Genomic DNA, 15,119 nt, shown 5'->3' on the forward strand with positions numbered 1-15,119 from the left:
AGATAACTGGGCAACTAGTACCTTGAGATGGGAATAATACATAACACTGGTGGCACTTATGATGCAAGTGGACTTGAACGGGCTATTTCTCTTAAAATAAGCCTAAATTTCTTAATTATATAAACTTTCCATGTTAACTTTAGTACCATTTTAATCTCTCTTTAGGGCATATTATCACTAATTTATTTAAAAATTTTTGCCTCTACATAAACTTGTAGCATTCCTATTTCTAAGCTTCAGCCCTCTTCGCCTCATTCTTGACAGTTCAACTCACTTTAACTCTCCTTGGGATTCTCATATAGGTCTATTTATAGAAACTTACGTATTTATAAGCTTATTTTTCTTACCTTCCAGTTTGCTTGCAATAGTCCAGCTTGTGCCTAATGTTTGCTTTCTAGGCAAAATGCTCTCCTTCACTTGGGTGTGGTGGCGCATGCCTGAACTGTTTGGGAGGCTGGGGTAGGAGGATCAAGTTCAAGTCCTGACCCAGCAATTTAGGGAGATACTCTCAAAAAGGACTGGGATGGAGGAGGCCAGTGAGCATCCCTAGGTTTAATCCTCACTACTACTGCAGTATGCGGGGGAGAGGTGGTGGATCTGCTAATGATTAACAACTGGGAAAGAAATTAGAAATGAAAAACTTAACAGTTTAAATTGTCTTCTCTGAAGACATATGTCCCAATGGCATAACTCTTTTTTTTTTTTTTGCAGTAATGGAGACTGAACCCACCAGCACTCTACCCCTGAGCCACATCCCCAGCCCTTTTTGTTTGTTTTGAGACAGGGTTTTGTTAAGTTGCCCAGGCTGGCCTTGAACTTGTGATCCTCCTGCTGTAGCCTCCTGAGTTGCTGGACTTATAGGTGTGTGCCACCTAACTCCTTACAAGAAGTGGAAAGTTTGAGATTTTAAGTGGGGAATCTATGGCATGAAAACTTTTCACTTGAAGGTTGTCTAAAATTAATAAATTATGGGGATGTGGTTGTAGCTCAGTGGTAGAGCGCTTGCTTAGCGCTTTTTATGGGTTCAATCCTCATAAAAACAACGAAATAAAAAAAAAATACAATAACATTAAAAAATTCATGAAGTACTAGAGTCCTTTTTTTGGTGGGGGAAAAAAGAGACCAAACACCCACTAATTCATCCAACAAGAAGCCATAACTTTATTAATGATAGAAACAGTACAAATTTCAAACCAAGCTGCAGTTACCCTTTTGAAACACCAGAAAAAGGTCCTGGCTTTGATGGTTACATTGTTAATTCCTGTAAGAGAAAAAAACATAAGGTGGTTACAGGTGAAGTGGGAGAATTCTGGCTATTAAAACCTAAGGCAAATCAGAACAGGATTTGGAATGACACTTCCTAAATGGCTGATACCAAACAGAGAAGAGTTACTTTTCATTGGTTAGGGAAGAGAGAACCAAGGGGAAAAAAAAAAAAAAAAAAAAAGAAGAAAGACTTGGACACTTACCATTATAGCATTTACAATATCATTACTGTTGTTCTTCAGGGCTCGGACCGCCTTTGCTCTTGACACATTTGCTTGTGACATGACCAATTCTATATCCTTAACTTCCACACCTGTTTCATCAACCTAAAAGAGAGGGGAAAACAAAACCAAACCAAAAAAAAAAATTAATAAATTACAGATGAGAACAACTTTCTTTGGAGCCAGAGTCCCTTGAATCTAGTTATAGGTGTAAACAGGTATAAATAATAGGGATTGAATGCCTAAAACAATAATCTACCAACAGCAAACATATCACCACACAGAGGATTAGAAGTATAAAAGATTTTCTGGCATACCTCTTCCTCTTCACTTTCTTCTTGTACAGTTGGAGTCTGTGTATTTTCTTGAATGTTTGAAACAGCTTCACCTTGAACTTTGAATTTCTCAGCAGCTGCTAACTGTGCTTGCTGAGATAAATCTTCAATCTACAAAGCAGACAACAGTGATTCATGACAGCAGATTAGTTTGCTATAAATGAAAAATTTCATATCCTTTTGATACCTTTTCAATACTCTCATTCTAAATCTATTTCAGGTTAAGTTAGCATATAACTGTAAACTGCCTGCCCTATGACTATAACCAGAGAAAAAAAGTAGCTTAGGTCTAGGTCTCAATTAAGGGTGATTATGCCTCCCAAGGGACATCCGGCAATGTCTAGAGATTTTTGTGATTATCACACTGGATGTGAAGCTGTTAAACATCTACAATGCATAGGCTAGCCCTTCTAGAACAAAAAATTATCTGACCCCAAATATCAACATTGTTGATCTAGAGCAACTGAAGAAAACTTAACTCACCTTGGCTTCCCCAAAAACTATGTAGGTATCTGAAGCTGGACTCTTGTAGACATCTGGTTTTGTGATGACAAAGAGGATATTCTTAGATTTTCGGATAGTGACTCTAGTAACCCCTGTAACCTGTCGAAGACCCAGTTTGGACATAGCCTAAATAATAGAAAAGAACATTAAAATTTCAACTTTAGAATCAGCTTCACAAAGCAAGGACCGCAGCAATAATACCACATCCAAGCAGACTTTTTTGGGTTAAGAAAAGACATAAAAGGGCCAGGCAAGGTGGTGTGTGCTCACGAGGCTGAGGTGAGACCCTGTCTCTAAATAAAATACAGAAAAAGAGCTGGCGATCTGGCTCAGTGGTTAAGCATCCCTGGATTCAATCCCAGGTACCAAAAAAAAAAAAAAAAAAAAAAAAAAAAAAAAAAAAAAAAAAAAAAAAAAAAAAAAAGTAAAAGTATAAAGTTTTTCAGCTCTCCTGGGTTCTCCACCATAGAAATTTGTTACTAAAACAGTACTTTACTACTATACCAAGAATGCCACTAGAGGTATTTAACTTAACATCTTACCTTTCGTGCCTTCTTTTCACTCCGACTCTGTTTTGCTTTACTGACTGGTTCTTCATCGATTTCAGCTGCAGCTGCCAGCTATGAAGATAAAACAAATTAAATAGAAACCAAGATCTGGATACCACAATCTCTGTGTGATTTTTCCCTTTATTAAGATTCACAGTTCCAAATACAAGAGTCAGTCCTGATCAATTCTGGTTCTCCAGTGCTTCCTTGACCCAAGTATTTATACCAATCAATAAGAGAATAGTCACCTGTGCTTGTTGTGTGGTTGCTTGTGTGGAATCTTGTTCCTCAAGCTCTGGTACTGATTCATCACTGTCAGATTCTGTTCCAGACCCTAAGATGACAAACTTCTTTTACTATTTTTATAGTAGAAACTTTAAGGAGGTCATACCTCACTATGGCCTACTTGGACTAGAGGTCACTGCTTTATGCTAGGCCTTACAAAGTGAAATATATGAAGCCAGTTTGGGAGCCAACTTAGTCACAAACTATTGTGTACACATCTATTAAAAACCCATCCCCAGAAACGAGGGATAATCAAAGATACACTTTATGTACTACAATTATTCTCTTTCCCTTAAGATCTTCATTTCTTGGCACAAACATTAAGCATCCAAAGAACTTCAAATTTTACCCTATATGCCATCTACTATCCACCCCAGAAAGGTTCTGGCCAAAGGGATCTCCAGACACACTTAAGTGGGAAAAACAATAACAACAACAAAACAATAATAAATCAATAACAAGGGCTGGTAATATAGTTAGTGGTAGAGCAACGCTGGGTTCAATTCCCAGCACTAAATAAATAAATCACAGGGTGGAGGCAGAAGAGGCAGGGCACTTTCCCTCTATAATTTAAACTTATGAAGGAGACCAGAAGCAGTTGTGTACACACATTTGGCCTATTTTCAAATCATTCACCCTAGTAATTTGACCTGATCAATACTGCTAGAAGATTCTCAATGATGCCAAATTCTAATAGCCACCTTCTCTACTAGATATTGCCTGTGACTTCTCCATTTTTTCTGAACGTAAGTCACACATTGAAAGGCCGAGCATCGATAAACACTACCAAGGAAAAAAAAGCATATACCTGTACCATTCTCAAGCTAAGAAAAATAGGTTATCTATATTTCAAAGAAAAGGGAGTCCCTGGGCAATTGGTAATTACTAAGAAATACAAACAAATACAATAGCTCCAAATTCCCCAATATTTTAGCAGATCCCAGGCCCAGGGACAAGGTTAGTGATGTGATAAGGATTAGAGCAAATTAGAAGTCTGATAGGTCTTGGTTTCCAATGTCAGATCGGTTAGGTAAAAAGAATGGCCAATCCAGGGTTCAGTCTAGACCATATCACACAAGACCCTAAATACTATCTGACGTGATGAAAACCAAGATTTAGTTTTGTATTCCTAGAGCTTTTGCACTTGAAATGATAATTCTACGTACTACATCCAAATTCAAGCAGATATATTGGAGAAAGCGACGCATCCTAGTGTTAGTATTGGTGGGGAGCCCCCAAGAGGGGTGTGGGTAACACACCATGCACACAGCAAACCAAGGCAAATACCCTTGTTGTTCTTCAGAACAGGTTGCTTGGCAGAGGGGGTTGGGGCAGGGACCCCAGCAGGTTTGGGGGTGGGCATGTTGACAAGGACGGACTGGAAAGGCACTCCCCCAGAGATTGGTTCCGGGGGAATCAGAGGCGGCAGCTCATCCTCATCAGCAGGGGCTGGGGGCTTAGAGGGTGATTCCAGCACCAGCCCAGTGGAGGTCGGCAGAAACTGTTGTTTAGGAAGCAGAGGGGGAACTGGGGAAGGAGCAAGAGGCAGGGAGACTGGTGGGGTGTGTGCTGGAGACGCAGATGCTGATCCAGCTATAGGAAGGACCTTCTCAGAGGCAACTCCTGCTAGAGGGGTAGATATCTTTGACAGAGGCGAGTGAAAAGGATCTTTGTTTTCTGCAGGAGAAACAGGGTCCATCAGCAGAGGAATCGGAGTCACTGTAGAAAGGGGTACTTTAGCATCAATCTTAGTTGAGGGATCTGAGCACTTAAGAGGCAAAGCTGCCGAATTCTTCTTGCTTCCTGGGCCTTTCTGAGTGGGAACTGTGATGTGTTCATTTTCTGGAGCTGGGGCAACAAGTACTTCTTTGAGAGCCCTGGGGCTTTTCTTTGAGGGGACGCCTTCAGGTTCTTTAGGAGCAATGGCTCCTGTGGTACATGTAACTGACACTGGGGAATTAGGGGAGTCTTTGGGGGAGGCATGAGTAATGCCTGGGAGAATGTGGGCCTCCTTAGGGGATGAAGCCTCTTGGTGAGAGGGAAGATTCACAGCTCTGGGAGTGGGAGAGCCTTTGGAGGATGGGGTAGCTGGGGCCTCTTTTGGGGAGGGAGAAGTGACAGCTGGGGGAATGGAGGCCCCTTTGGGGGCTGAGGACTTTTTAGGAGGGGAAGTAGTGTCTGGAGGAGTGGGAATTCCTTTGGAGGATGGGGTTGCTGGTGACTTTTTTGGGGGGGCTTCCTTGGGGACTGTGGTTGCTGAGTCTTTTTCAGGGGAGGGGGTTTCTGTGGCCTCTTTGGGGGCTGCAGTTGCTGGGGCCTTTTTGGAAGTGGGAGGAGTGTCCACTGGGGGAGTGGGCACCCCTCTGGGGGATGAGGTTGTTTGGGCATCTTTGGGGGGTACACTTGCTGGGGGCTTTTTGGGAGAGAGAAGAGTCACAACAGGGGGAGTAGAGGCCTCTTTGGGGGCTGCAGTTGCTGTGGCTTTTTTGGGAGAAGCAGCCCCCTTGGAGGATGGGGTTGCAGGGGTCTCTTTGGATGCTGCAGTTGCTGGGGTCTTTTTGGGAGAGGGAGGAGTGTTAGCTGGGGCAGTGGAGACCCCTTTGGGGGATGGGGTTACTGTAGCCTCTTTGGGGGCCGCACTTGCTGGGGCCTTTTTTGGGGAGGGAGTTACTGTGGCCTCTTTGGGGGCTGCACTTGCTGGGGCCTTTTTGGGGGAGGGAGGGGTTACAGTTGGGGGAGTGGAAACCCCTTTGGGGGATGGGGTTACTGTGGCCTCTTTGGGGGCTGCACTTGCTGGGGCCTTTTTTGGGGCGGGAGCTACTGTAGTCTCTTTGGGGGCTGCACCTGCTGGGGCCTTTTTGGGGGAGGGAGGGGTTACAGTTGGGGGAGTAGAAACCCCTTTGGGGGATGGTGTTACTGTGGCCTGTTTGGGGGCTGCACTTGCTGGGGCCTTTTTTAAGGTGGGAGTTGCTGTGGCCTGTTTGGGGGCTGCACTTGCTGGGGCCTTTTTGGGGGAGGGAGGGGTTACAGTTGGGGGAGTGGAAACCCCTTTGGGGGATGGTGTTACTGTGGCCTCTTTGGGGGCCGCACTTGCTGGGGCCTTTTTTGGGGAGGGAGTTACTGTGGCTTGTTTGGGGGCTGCACTTGCTGGGGCCTTTTTGGGGGAGGGAGGAGTTACAGCTGGGGGAGTGGGGTCACCTTTGGAGGATGGGATTACTGTGGCCTCTTTGGGGGAGGGAGGAGTTTCAGTTTGGGTCCCTTTGGGGGATGGAGTTGTTGGTACCTTTTTTGAGGAGGGGAGAGTCACAGCTGTGGGAGTGGGGGCTCCTTTGGGGAAAGGAGGAGTCTCAGTTGGGGTCCCTTTGGGGGATAGAGTTAATGGGGCCTTTTTTGGGGAAGGGGGAGTCACAGTTGCAGGAGTGGGGGATCCTTTGGGGGAGGGAGGAGTCTCAGTTGGGGTCCCTTTGGGGGATGGAGTTGTTGGGGTCTTTTTTGGGGAGGGGGGAGTCACAGCTGGGGGAGTGGGGACCCCCTTGGGGGATGGGGTTACTGTGGTCTCTTTGGGGGATGGAGTTGTTGGGGCCTTTTTTGGGGAGGGAGGAGTTTCAGTTGGGGTCCCTTTGGGGGAGGGAGGAGTCACAGCTGGGGGAGTGGGGACCCCTTTGGGGGATGGGGTTACTGTGGTCTCTTTAGGGGATAGAGTTGTTGGGGCCTTTTTTGGGGAGGGAGGAGTTTCAGTTGGGGTCCCTTTGGGCGAGGGAGGAGTCACAGCTGGGGGAGTGGGGACCCCTTTGGGGGATGGGGTTACTGTGGTCTCTTTGGGGGATGGAGTTGTTGGGGCCTTTTTTGGGGAGGGAGGAGTCACAGCTGGGGGAGTGGGGACCCCTTTGGGGGATGGGGTTACTGTGGTCTCTTTGGGGGATGGAGTTGTTGGAGCCCTTTTTGGGGAGGGAGGAGTTGCAGGTGGGGTCCCTTTGGGGGATGAAGTGGTTAGTGCCTTTTTTGGGGATGGGGGAGTAACAACCTCTTTGGGGGCTGTATTTGCTGGGGTCTTTTTGGGAGTTGGAGGAGTTATAGCTGGGGGAGTGGGGACCTCTTTGGGGGATGGGGTTACTATGGTCTCTTTGGGGGAGGGAGTTGTTGGTGGCTTTTTTGGGGAGGGGGAGGTCACAGCAGTGGGAGCGGGGGCTCCTTTGGAGGAGGGAGGAGCCTCAGTTGGGGTCTCTTTGGGGGATAGAGTTGTTGGTGTCTTTTTTGGGGAGGGAGGAGTCTCAGTTGGGGTCCCTTTGGGGGATGGAGTGGTTAGTGCCTTTTTTGGGGATGGGGGAGTGGGAACCTCTTTGGGGGCTGTATTTGCTACGGTCTTTTTGGGAGAGGAAGGAGTTACAGCTGGGGGAGAGGGGTCCCCTTTGGGGGATGGGGTTACTATGGCCTCTTTGGGAGATGGAGTTCTTGGTGGCTTTTTTGGGGAGGGAGAAGTCACAGCTGGGGGAGTGGGGACTCCTTTGGGGGATGGTGTCTTTTTTTTGTGGGGAGAAGCCACGGTTGGGGCAGTGAGGGACTCTTTGGGACAGGGAGGAACATCAGATGGCAGGGTGGGGGCCCCTTTGGGGGATGGAGTTGGTGTCTTTTTTTGGGAAGGAGTCACAGCTGGGGCAGCGGGGATCCCACTGGAGGCTGTGGTTACTGGGTCCTTTTTGGGGGAGGTAGGAGCCACAGCAGGGGCAGTGGGAGTCCCTTTGGGAGATGGGCTTGCTGGGGTCTTTTGGGTCAAGGAAGGAGCAACAGCTGGGGGAATGGGGACCCCTTTTGGGGCCAGAGTTGCTTGTGCCTTTTTGGGAGTGGGAGAATCCTTTTTGGTTAGTGAGCCTTTAGGGCCTTGAAAAGAAATATTGGCCTCTGGAAGGAAGGAAGCTTCAACTGGAGAAATAGAAGATAGATTTCCAGCAGGAACATCAGGGCTAGGAGAACCCTTCTTGGTTAGAGGTCTTTTAGTCTGAGGAGACACATCAGTCCCTAAAGGACATGGCGAGTCAGCTATGTAAGTTATAATTCCTTTGGAAGACACAGAATCACCAGGGTCCTCATTTGGGCACACAGGAGAGGAAGCTAAAGATGCCAATGACGAGGTCTGAGAAATACCATCAACATTCTTTGCAGTGGACAGAGCAATCCCAGCTGGTGGAAGAGTGGGAAAGGGCACAGACTTGGGAATTTCAGGAGCCAGTGCCAATGCTACTGTAGAAACAGAAACATTCTCGGAGGATAAAGTCATAGATGGAGCCACCGGGCAACTTTCAGAGGCTGGAGAAACCAAAGGTAAAAAAGCAAGAGCAGAAGTGTCCTTCTCATTTGGGTAACTTTTAGGAGCCATCCCCACACGATCAACATTTTCCAAAGGAACCTGAGCCACTGTTGGAGCAGCAATAGAACTTTTAAGAAGCAGACTAACAGGGTCTGGGCTTGTATAAGCATCTGTCTTGACTATAGAGGTTGGGGAGTTAACACCCAGAGAAGACGCAGTAGCACTGGCTGCCTCAGCTACAGGGAGAGGCCCTACAAGGGTTTTCTTTGGTACAGTGGTTTCAGGAGGAATTATCTCCAAAGATGATGTACCTTGGGGAGAGGAGGAATTTTTAGGGGCTGAGAGGGCCGAAGGTAGTAGAGTAGGGTTTTCCTTGGTGGGGTGTCCTGTCTGGGCTGGAGATATAAGAGCTGGCAGAGGACAGACTGGTATACCCAGAGTAGTTGCTATCTGAGAAGGAAGCTCTTTTTGAGCCACAGGTGACATAACCAAGGCAGTGGGGGAAGCTGGTTCTTCACTACTGATGGGACCTGATGAAACTGGAGGAGACACAGTAGCAGCTACCTCAAAGGTAGTATGTGCTGCAGAAATCACAGAAGGGTTAGTCATCAGAAGTGGGGTAGTTCCAACAGAGGAGATAGGTGTTTCTTTCAAGTCTGTTCCTGGAGAGGCAAGAATCTGAGTCCCCAAAGGCTGATGAGTGGCATTAGGAGAGTCTTTAAGAATGAGCAAGGCTGAAGGAGATAATGACATAGTAGTAGTTACATTCGAAGAGCCAGAAGGGTAGGAGGCTATGCCAGTCACTGTAGAGGGGCCTTTGTCAACAGACAGAACCAGAGAGGAAGCTGGAGACCTTTTTGGAAGAGCAGCCACAGTACCAGTAACCAGTTCATTTCTGGAAGAAAGGGGAGGAATTACAGATCTCTGAGATGGATAAGAGGTACCCAAGGAACAATGATCTAAAGAAATGGTATTCACTGCAGGATTTGACAGTGTACTAGGACCTGCTTGACCTAAAGGTTGGAGAGAAGAACCCAAAGAACTCTGATGTAAAGGTCCAAGATGAGAGCCCAGAGAACTAGGGAAAACTGATGGGATGCTGGGAGCCACAGTTTGAGAAGAGACCACTGCAGGAATAGACTGAGTTGAAAGTGATAAGGCAGCAGGTGAACTAACAGGCCCCTTCAGGCTGAGGCTTAATGGGTTTTGTGGGATCAGAGCTGAGGAAATGGGGATACCTTTAATCTGGGAAGTAATGGTTGAGGGAGTAATGGATGGTGTCAGAGGACAAGAGGTTACTCCAGATTGAACAGAGGCCAGAGGATTTACAACATGGGAAGGAATAGCATTGATTATACCCGGAGGACCTGAACTTGGGGTAGTAGCTTTTGGATTAGGGAGTACCTGAGAGGGAACCTGAATAGGAGAGGGTTTTGGTTCTGAGGGAGTAATGGGAGTTGGTAGACATGTCACTGACCCTGACTCAGCCACAGCAACTGTTGGAGGTGAGGCAACAGGGTTAGGTGGAAAAGCAGAACTCTTCTGAACTGAATGGGGAGCCAATGCAATGAGGGCCAAGGGAGCTGAAGAGGAATGGGCACCTTTCAGAGTTGGCCCTATCATGGGAGAGGCCAGAGCTAAGGCAGCTGGGGAGATGGGAGGCCCTATAAGGTGTGGTAGGAAAGTTGGGGTGTTAGGGACAGTTTCCAAAGGCATGGCAGTTCCAGAGGATGGCTGGGGAAAAGGAGCTTCAAAAGGGATTGAAGCAATAGTAGAGGGAGAAGGAAATGGGGAAGGCTGGTTAGCAATTGCTACAGGGCATTGTTGAGGGGTGAGGGAGCAAGGAGGGGTAAGGGTTGGTCTAGACTGCCCTAAGGAAGCAGTGACATTCAAGGCTGAAGGCACAGGAAGCACAGCTGGAGAAAAGCAAAAAAGAGATAAAGGAAAAAAAAAAAAGAAAAAAAAAAAAAAAAAAAAAAAGTGAGTTATGCAGCCCAATGTGGTACAACATGCCTCACAGGAAACAATGGAGTTTTAAATCTGAGAATGAAAGTCACCACACAGATTAGACAATAGTGACAAGCGACACCAAAATTCCCCAAACATTTCAGTGGTGAAGTTGAGAATACATCCTTCTTATCTTCCATACTTTCTAAGTTCTACCAAAATAAATCAACAATTTCAGGATGGGAAAACAGTTAAAAAGTAGCTTATCTCTAACTAGGGAACAGAAGTTCAAGAGTGGGTTGGGAACAACATACTTTCTATCCTGTTCCAGTTGTGCCTTTCCCTTTCCTCCTGAAATGGAACCTCATTCCTAAGTCTTTTTCTCACAGTCAATGGAATTATCACTGGACTAGCTGTGCTACCATGTCTACCCAAGGATCATGAACTAAAACGCTTTGAACACTGGAATAAGGATGGTTGTGGGCAGTCAATATTAACGGGGAATCAGTTGAATGAGAAAAAAAATCTTAAAAAAAAAAAAAAAAAAAAAAAAAAAAAAAAAAAAAAAAAGGTCTCCGCTAGGCCAAGAAAAAGATCACTCTGTTAAACTGAAGTTTTAGGAAGAGGGTAACTGGCATAATTCATTCTATCAAAGTGGAAACTCTTCAGTCCTTTACCTCCTTATGCCTCAGTTTACTTACTCAACAACACCAGAACAAAAAACCGAGCCATAAATGGGTTGGACTTCATATTCTACCCTTCCTTAGTAATGTTAGCTCTTTATAGACTTCAATCCAAGATGAATTAGAACTCTAGGGAGAGCGCTTAGTCACTTAGGGTAGGGAGTGTATTATGAAATTCTAACCCAACTTGTTAAACCAGACTGTGGTTCTATTTTGGAAGGCAAGCTGTAGAGTGAAAATAATATAACAGGTCCTCACCTCTTAATCTGAATAAGTATTCTTATTCTGTCTGGTCTGTCAAAATAGACCAATATTTGACACTATTGTAAAACTAAGTGAGAGGTTTTCCAGAGGAGGGAAAAAATACCATGTGTGGCATTTAGGAAGAACATCAAATTAAATCAACAAATGCTCAATGCTTAAAAGGGAGTGTTAAAATGGAGAGGGGGGAGAGACCACAGCACCCAAATTCACAATTCAACCAATTAATCTTAGTTCTTACAGTGTCTGACTTTGTAGTTAAAGTCAGGTGGCTCAGGAGAATTGGTATATCAAGATCTTATGATTACAGTAAAAAATACTTTCAAAGGGGCTGGCTGGGGATATAGCTCAGTTCACAGAGTGCTTGCCTTGCAAGGCTTAAGGCCCTGGGTTCAATCCCCAGCACCACCACCAAAACAAACACACACACCTTTCAAACACATTAACAAGAATTTAAGACATAGAATATCTTTTCTTTTTACTGGACCTCAAGATGGGATAAAGCCCAAATAACTTGCTTTGCCATCATAACCAATTTCCTGCATCAGCTTATCCATTCATCTAACAGACTACTTAATTGTAGTTACAGATAAAATTCCGAGGATTTATCATAGGTACTCAATATTAGATACTTTCTGTATTAATTTGGACTAATCAGAATGTTTAATAGCACTAATGGTTACTTCAGAAGTCAAGTTTTGAAGTTTGTAACCAGATTATTCTAAATTTATCCAAATTTCAGTCTCCACGTTTGAAAAATTAAGTGGTTTAATTAGACTGAGACACTGTTTAAAGTCTTATTAGCAATGAACTATAGGATCTTTAGAGATCAATCCTTTATCATCGCATTTCATAAATCTCTTGTAAAGGATTTCCTATTGCTCATTCCCGGCTGAGGGCCCCCTCCCTTTTCTTTTCTAGCAGCTGTACTAATCCCTTCAGCTGCTAAAATGAGACAGGTGGGGAGGAAGAACCTCAGTGTTTTCAACTACAAACAAACTTTAACTCCAAAAAAGGTGAAAGAAATTGCCCTTGACAGATAGTATTAAAAAGATCAAACTTACTATTAAAAAACAGGATAGAGGTTATAACCTTAAGATTCCCTTCATTTAGTTTGCACAACTGACCCAAGAAGACTATCATTTTACATCTTTTCATTGCTTCCTCTCAAGTTTTCTAGAGATGTGTTTTAACTGGAATTAAAAACTTGCCTTCACCTTAGATTCTACACCCATTAATTTCAATGATGAAGATCAAAAAGAGGTTTATTTCATTTTTGGTTTGAAGACAAGGGCCCAGGCACTATTTTGGCACTCAACAAATACCTCAGCATCAACCCGTAAAACAAATTAAACAAACCTAGGACTCTGAGGCTCCGTAGGACACATTTACCACCAGCACATACCTCATTCAGACATGTGATGAAGGCACAATGCCAAGTTCTGCTATCTAAAACCTTGATGCAACTTGCTGGCTGGAACCACAAAAGCTCAGGTCTCCTTGGTCTGCCTGTGTGTCACCCAGTTCTAATAGGTATGAATCCTATTAGAATAGAATCCCCCTCCCCACTCAATCTTCCCAGGAGGTGGCAGTTCTACAGCAGAGCTGCTTTTGAGGCATTTGGAATAATTCACAAAGCAGGCTGGGGAATTTTAACCACTCATAAATCTGAAAGATACTAATTTTATTCTTGCTCCCTAAAAAAGTTCCTCCAGAATTACAAGTTCTCCTTTCTGGTAAAGCTGCAACCCCATCTTTTTTGGTAGCAAATTAGGCAGAGGTATATTTCTTCTTTGTCACTTTACCCACCAAATGGCCTTAGAGTCAATCTTAATTAACAGTACAAGAGATATAGGAACCTACCTGTCTCAGCTTGGGGCTGTGGCAACTCCTGCTCTGTAGCAGGGACGGTTTCTGTGGCTTCACCGGGCATTTCTGAAGAAAGGGAATAAAAAGGAGGCCTGAATTGACAGGGATGTACTTGCCCAACCCAGGGCCAACTATTAAGAACTCTAGGGAGGGTTGTTAAGTGGGAAAAAAAAATCATGAAGATGTCTGGGGATAACCTTCCCCAAAGTGACTGAGAATAGGTGGGAAACGTGACCCTCAGATATCCACAAAGCAAATCACCTCACTGAGTACGTTCCGCAGAAAGCAGACTTCCCAGTGCTCGGGGTTCGTTGTATTCCACTGTTGATCCCACAAGGCCAGCAATCACCTCTGCATTCTCAACCCAAGAGAAAAACCTCAGACGATACCTTGAGCCCTCTCCCCTAACATTCACGCTACCTGGGCTAGTCCCCCCCTCCTCGCCAGGACTCTCTTCTGGCGACTTCTGAGAGCCAGGAGACGAAAGAGGATACCTTAAGTCCCAACACTCCCTTGTCACAGTAAGAACGGTGTTGAGGGTTCTAAGGCTGTGACCCCTTAACCTCCTATGGATTCCCGCGAAGCAGTTCCCAACAACAGACGCACTCAGCCTTTGCCCCCAACACTATAGTGGCTCCTATGTCCCCCTCATACCCGGGCTCTGGCCTGGCCCGTAGGGCCCTTAAGCCCCGTTTTTCCCAGGACACCGACTACAGACCCCCTTTTGTCCGGAGACCCAGGGACGAGTAGGAACCCTGTGGCCATAAAGAGACTTCAACTCTCCTTAACTCTAAGTCCCCCAGGCAGCTCAGCCCGGAAGAAAGGAGGATGGCGGCGGATGGAGTAGCGGCGCAGACAGAACTTACTGTGCGGAGAACGCGGGACCAAGATGGCGGCAGAAAGAGAGCGAGCTAGAGCGTGACCCACGCCTGTTGCAGAAGGAAGCCTGGCGCGGAGGGGGCGGGGCTATGATCCGATTCCGGGTCAGGAGCTGTTGGAAGTCACTTCCTTTATCCAGTGACCCAGCCGGCTGTTCGTAGGGCGGGGGTGGTGACGAGGTCTAAATAAGGGTAAGAATTCAGAACCGGACACACTGGCCTGGCAAGGATCTGTCTGCGTGTAGCCAGGCAGCCCTGGGACAGCCCGCCCCTTCCTTTTCCGCGAGCATGTTTGCTTCCCGAAGGTAAACCGTGGAGAAGCGAGCCCCGCCCACGGGTCCGCAAAGTAGCAACAGCAGTTTAAGATTTCCTCTACTCAGATGCAGTGAAATGCGACATTAACTAATAGCGAACCCCAGGGATTGTATTGACACCATTGGATAGTAGAAATGACCCAGGTTAAATCCCATTTTACGATGTTGAAATCAGATTCCTCTCCCCGGGAGGTGGGGGTGTGGGGTCGGGGGAGAATTATAGGCACACAACAGTTCTGTTTTGCTTGCTATTTGGGGCACTTCTTAGATATTCTGAAACTCGTCCAAGGGCCCGGGATTCCACGTTAAGAATCCATTCTCTGTACAGGGTTCAGAAGTAGAATGTAAAACCCAATGTTTTGTTAATGAAAAGGCTACTTAACTCCCATGCCATTTTCTGAGCTCTAAAAAAGGACTGACCAGATACAAACCTGAATTATCGAAATCACCTAACCCTATTGTTCTAATGACTTGAAGACGATTACGACTGACTTTTAAGAGACGCAGTGATATTTTAAAACTGGGGAGTAGAAGGGAGGCGAGCGACCCCTTTCCCTATGGGCAGGCTGTAATCCCAGCGAGGCAGGAGGATAAGAAACAGTTTGAGGCCGGCAAGGGCAACTCTTGAGATCCTGTCTCAAAATAAGGGTGGGAATGTGGTTCGGTGGTACAGCGCCCCTGGGTTCACTCCCCAGTACTGGGG

The 15,119-nt window shown here is 45.8% G+C and overlaps 1 protein-coding gene across 6 annotated transcripts; it reads right to left on the reverse strand.

Annotated features, from left to right (window-relative positions):
• Positions 1 to 1,137: 1,137 nt before the first annotated feature.
• Positions 1,138 to 14,237, reverse strand: Naca (nascent polypeptide associated complex subunit alpha). 6 transcript variants are annotated; one of them, XM_047549482.1, is made up of 10 exons: positions 13,486 to 13,588; positions 13,219 to 13,290; positions 6,589 to 10,380; positions 4,447 to 6,234; positions 3,123 to 3,208; positions 2,869 to 2,946; positions 2,306 to 2,452; positions 1,805 to 1,933; positions 1,470 to 1,592; positions 1,138 to 1,261 (listed from the first exon to the last, which is right to left on the reverse strand). In XM_047549482.1, the coding sequence occupies exons 2-10, from the start codon at positions 13,286 to 13,288 to the stop codon at positions 1,247 to 1,249; spliced, it is 6,228 nt and encodes a 2,075-aa protein (XP_047405438.1). In that variant the 5' UTR covers positions 13,289 to 13,290; positions 13,486 to 13,588; the 3' UTR covers positions 1,138 to 1,246. The 6 variants fall into 6 exon arrangements, with proteins under 6 accessions (XP_047405438.1, XP_047405436.1, XP_047405435.1 ...); XM_047549480.1 differs by having other exon boundaries at positions 4,447 to 6,232; positions 6,383 to 10,380; XM_047549479.1 differs by lacking the exon at positions 13,486 to 13,588 and adding an exon at positions 14,091 to 14,237 and having other exon boundaries at positions 4,447 to 10,380.
• Between the last annotated feature and the right edge of the window lie 882 nt (positions 14,238 to 15,119).

Source organism: Sciurus carolinensis, chromosome 4 (genome assembly GCF_902686445.1).
Source record: "Sciurus carolinensis chromosome 4, mSciCar1.2, whole genome shotgun sequence".
NCBI classification, from domain to species: Eukaryota; Metazoa; Chordata; class Mammalia; order Rodentia; family Sciuridae; genus Sciurus; species Sciurus carolinensis.

Bases quoted from the DNA above. Each gene is read 5' to 3' on its own strand.
- Naca (XM_047549479.1), bottom strand. From the start codon at position 13,288: ATGCCCGGTGAAGCCACAGAAACCGTCCCTGCTACAGAGCAGGAGTTG. The intron at 3,209-4,446 runs GTATTTGCCTTG...TTGTCATCTTAG, and splicing joins TGTTCTGAAGAACAACAAGG to GGTCTGGAACAGAATCTGAC. The intron at 2,947-3,122 runs GTGACTATTCTC...TTATCTTCATAG, and splicing joins CAACCACACAACAAGCACAG to CTGGCAGCTGCAGCTGAAAT.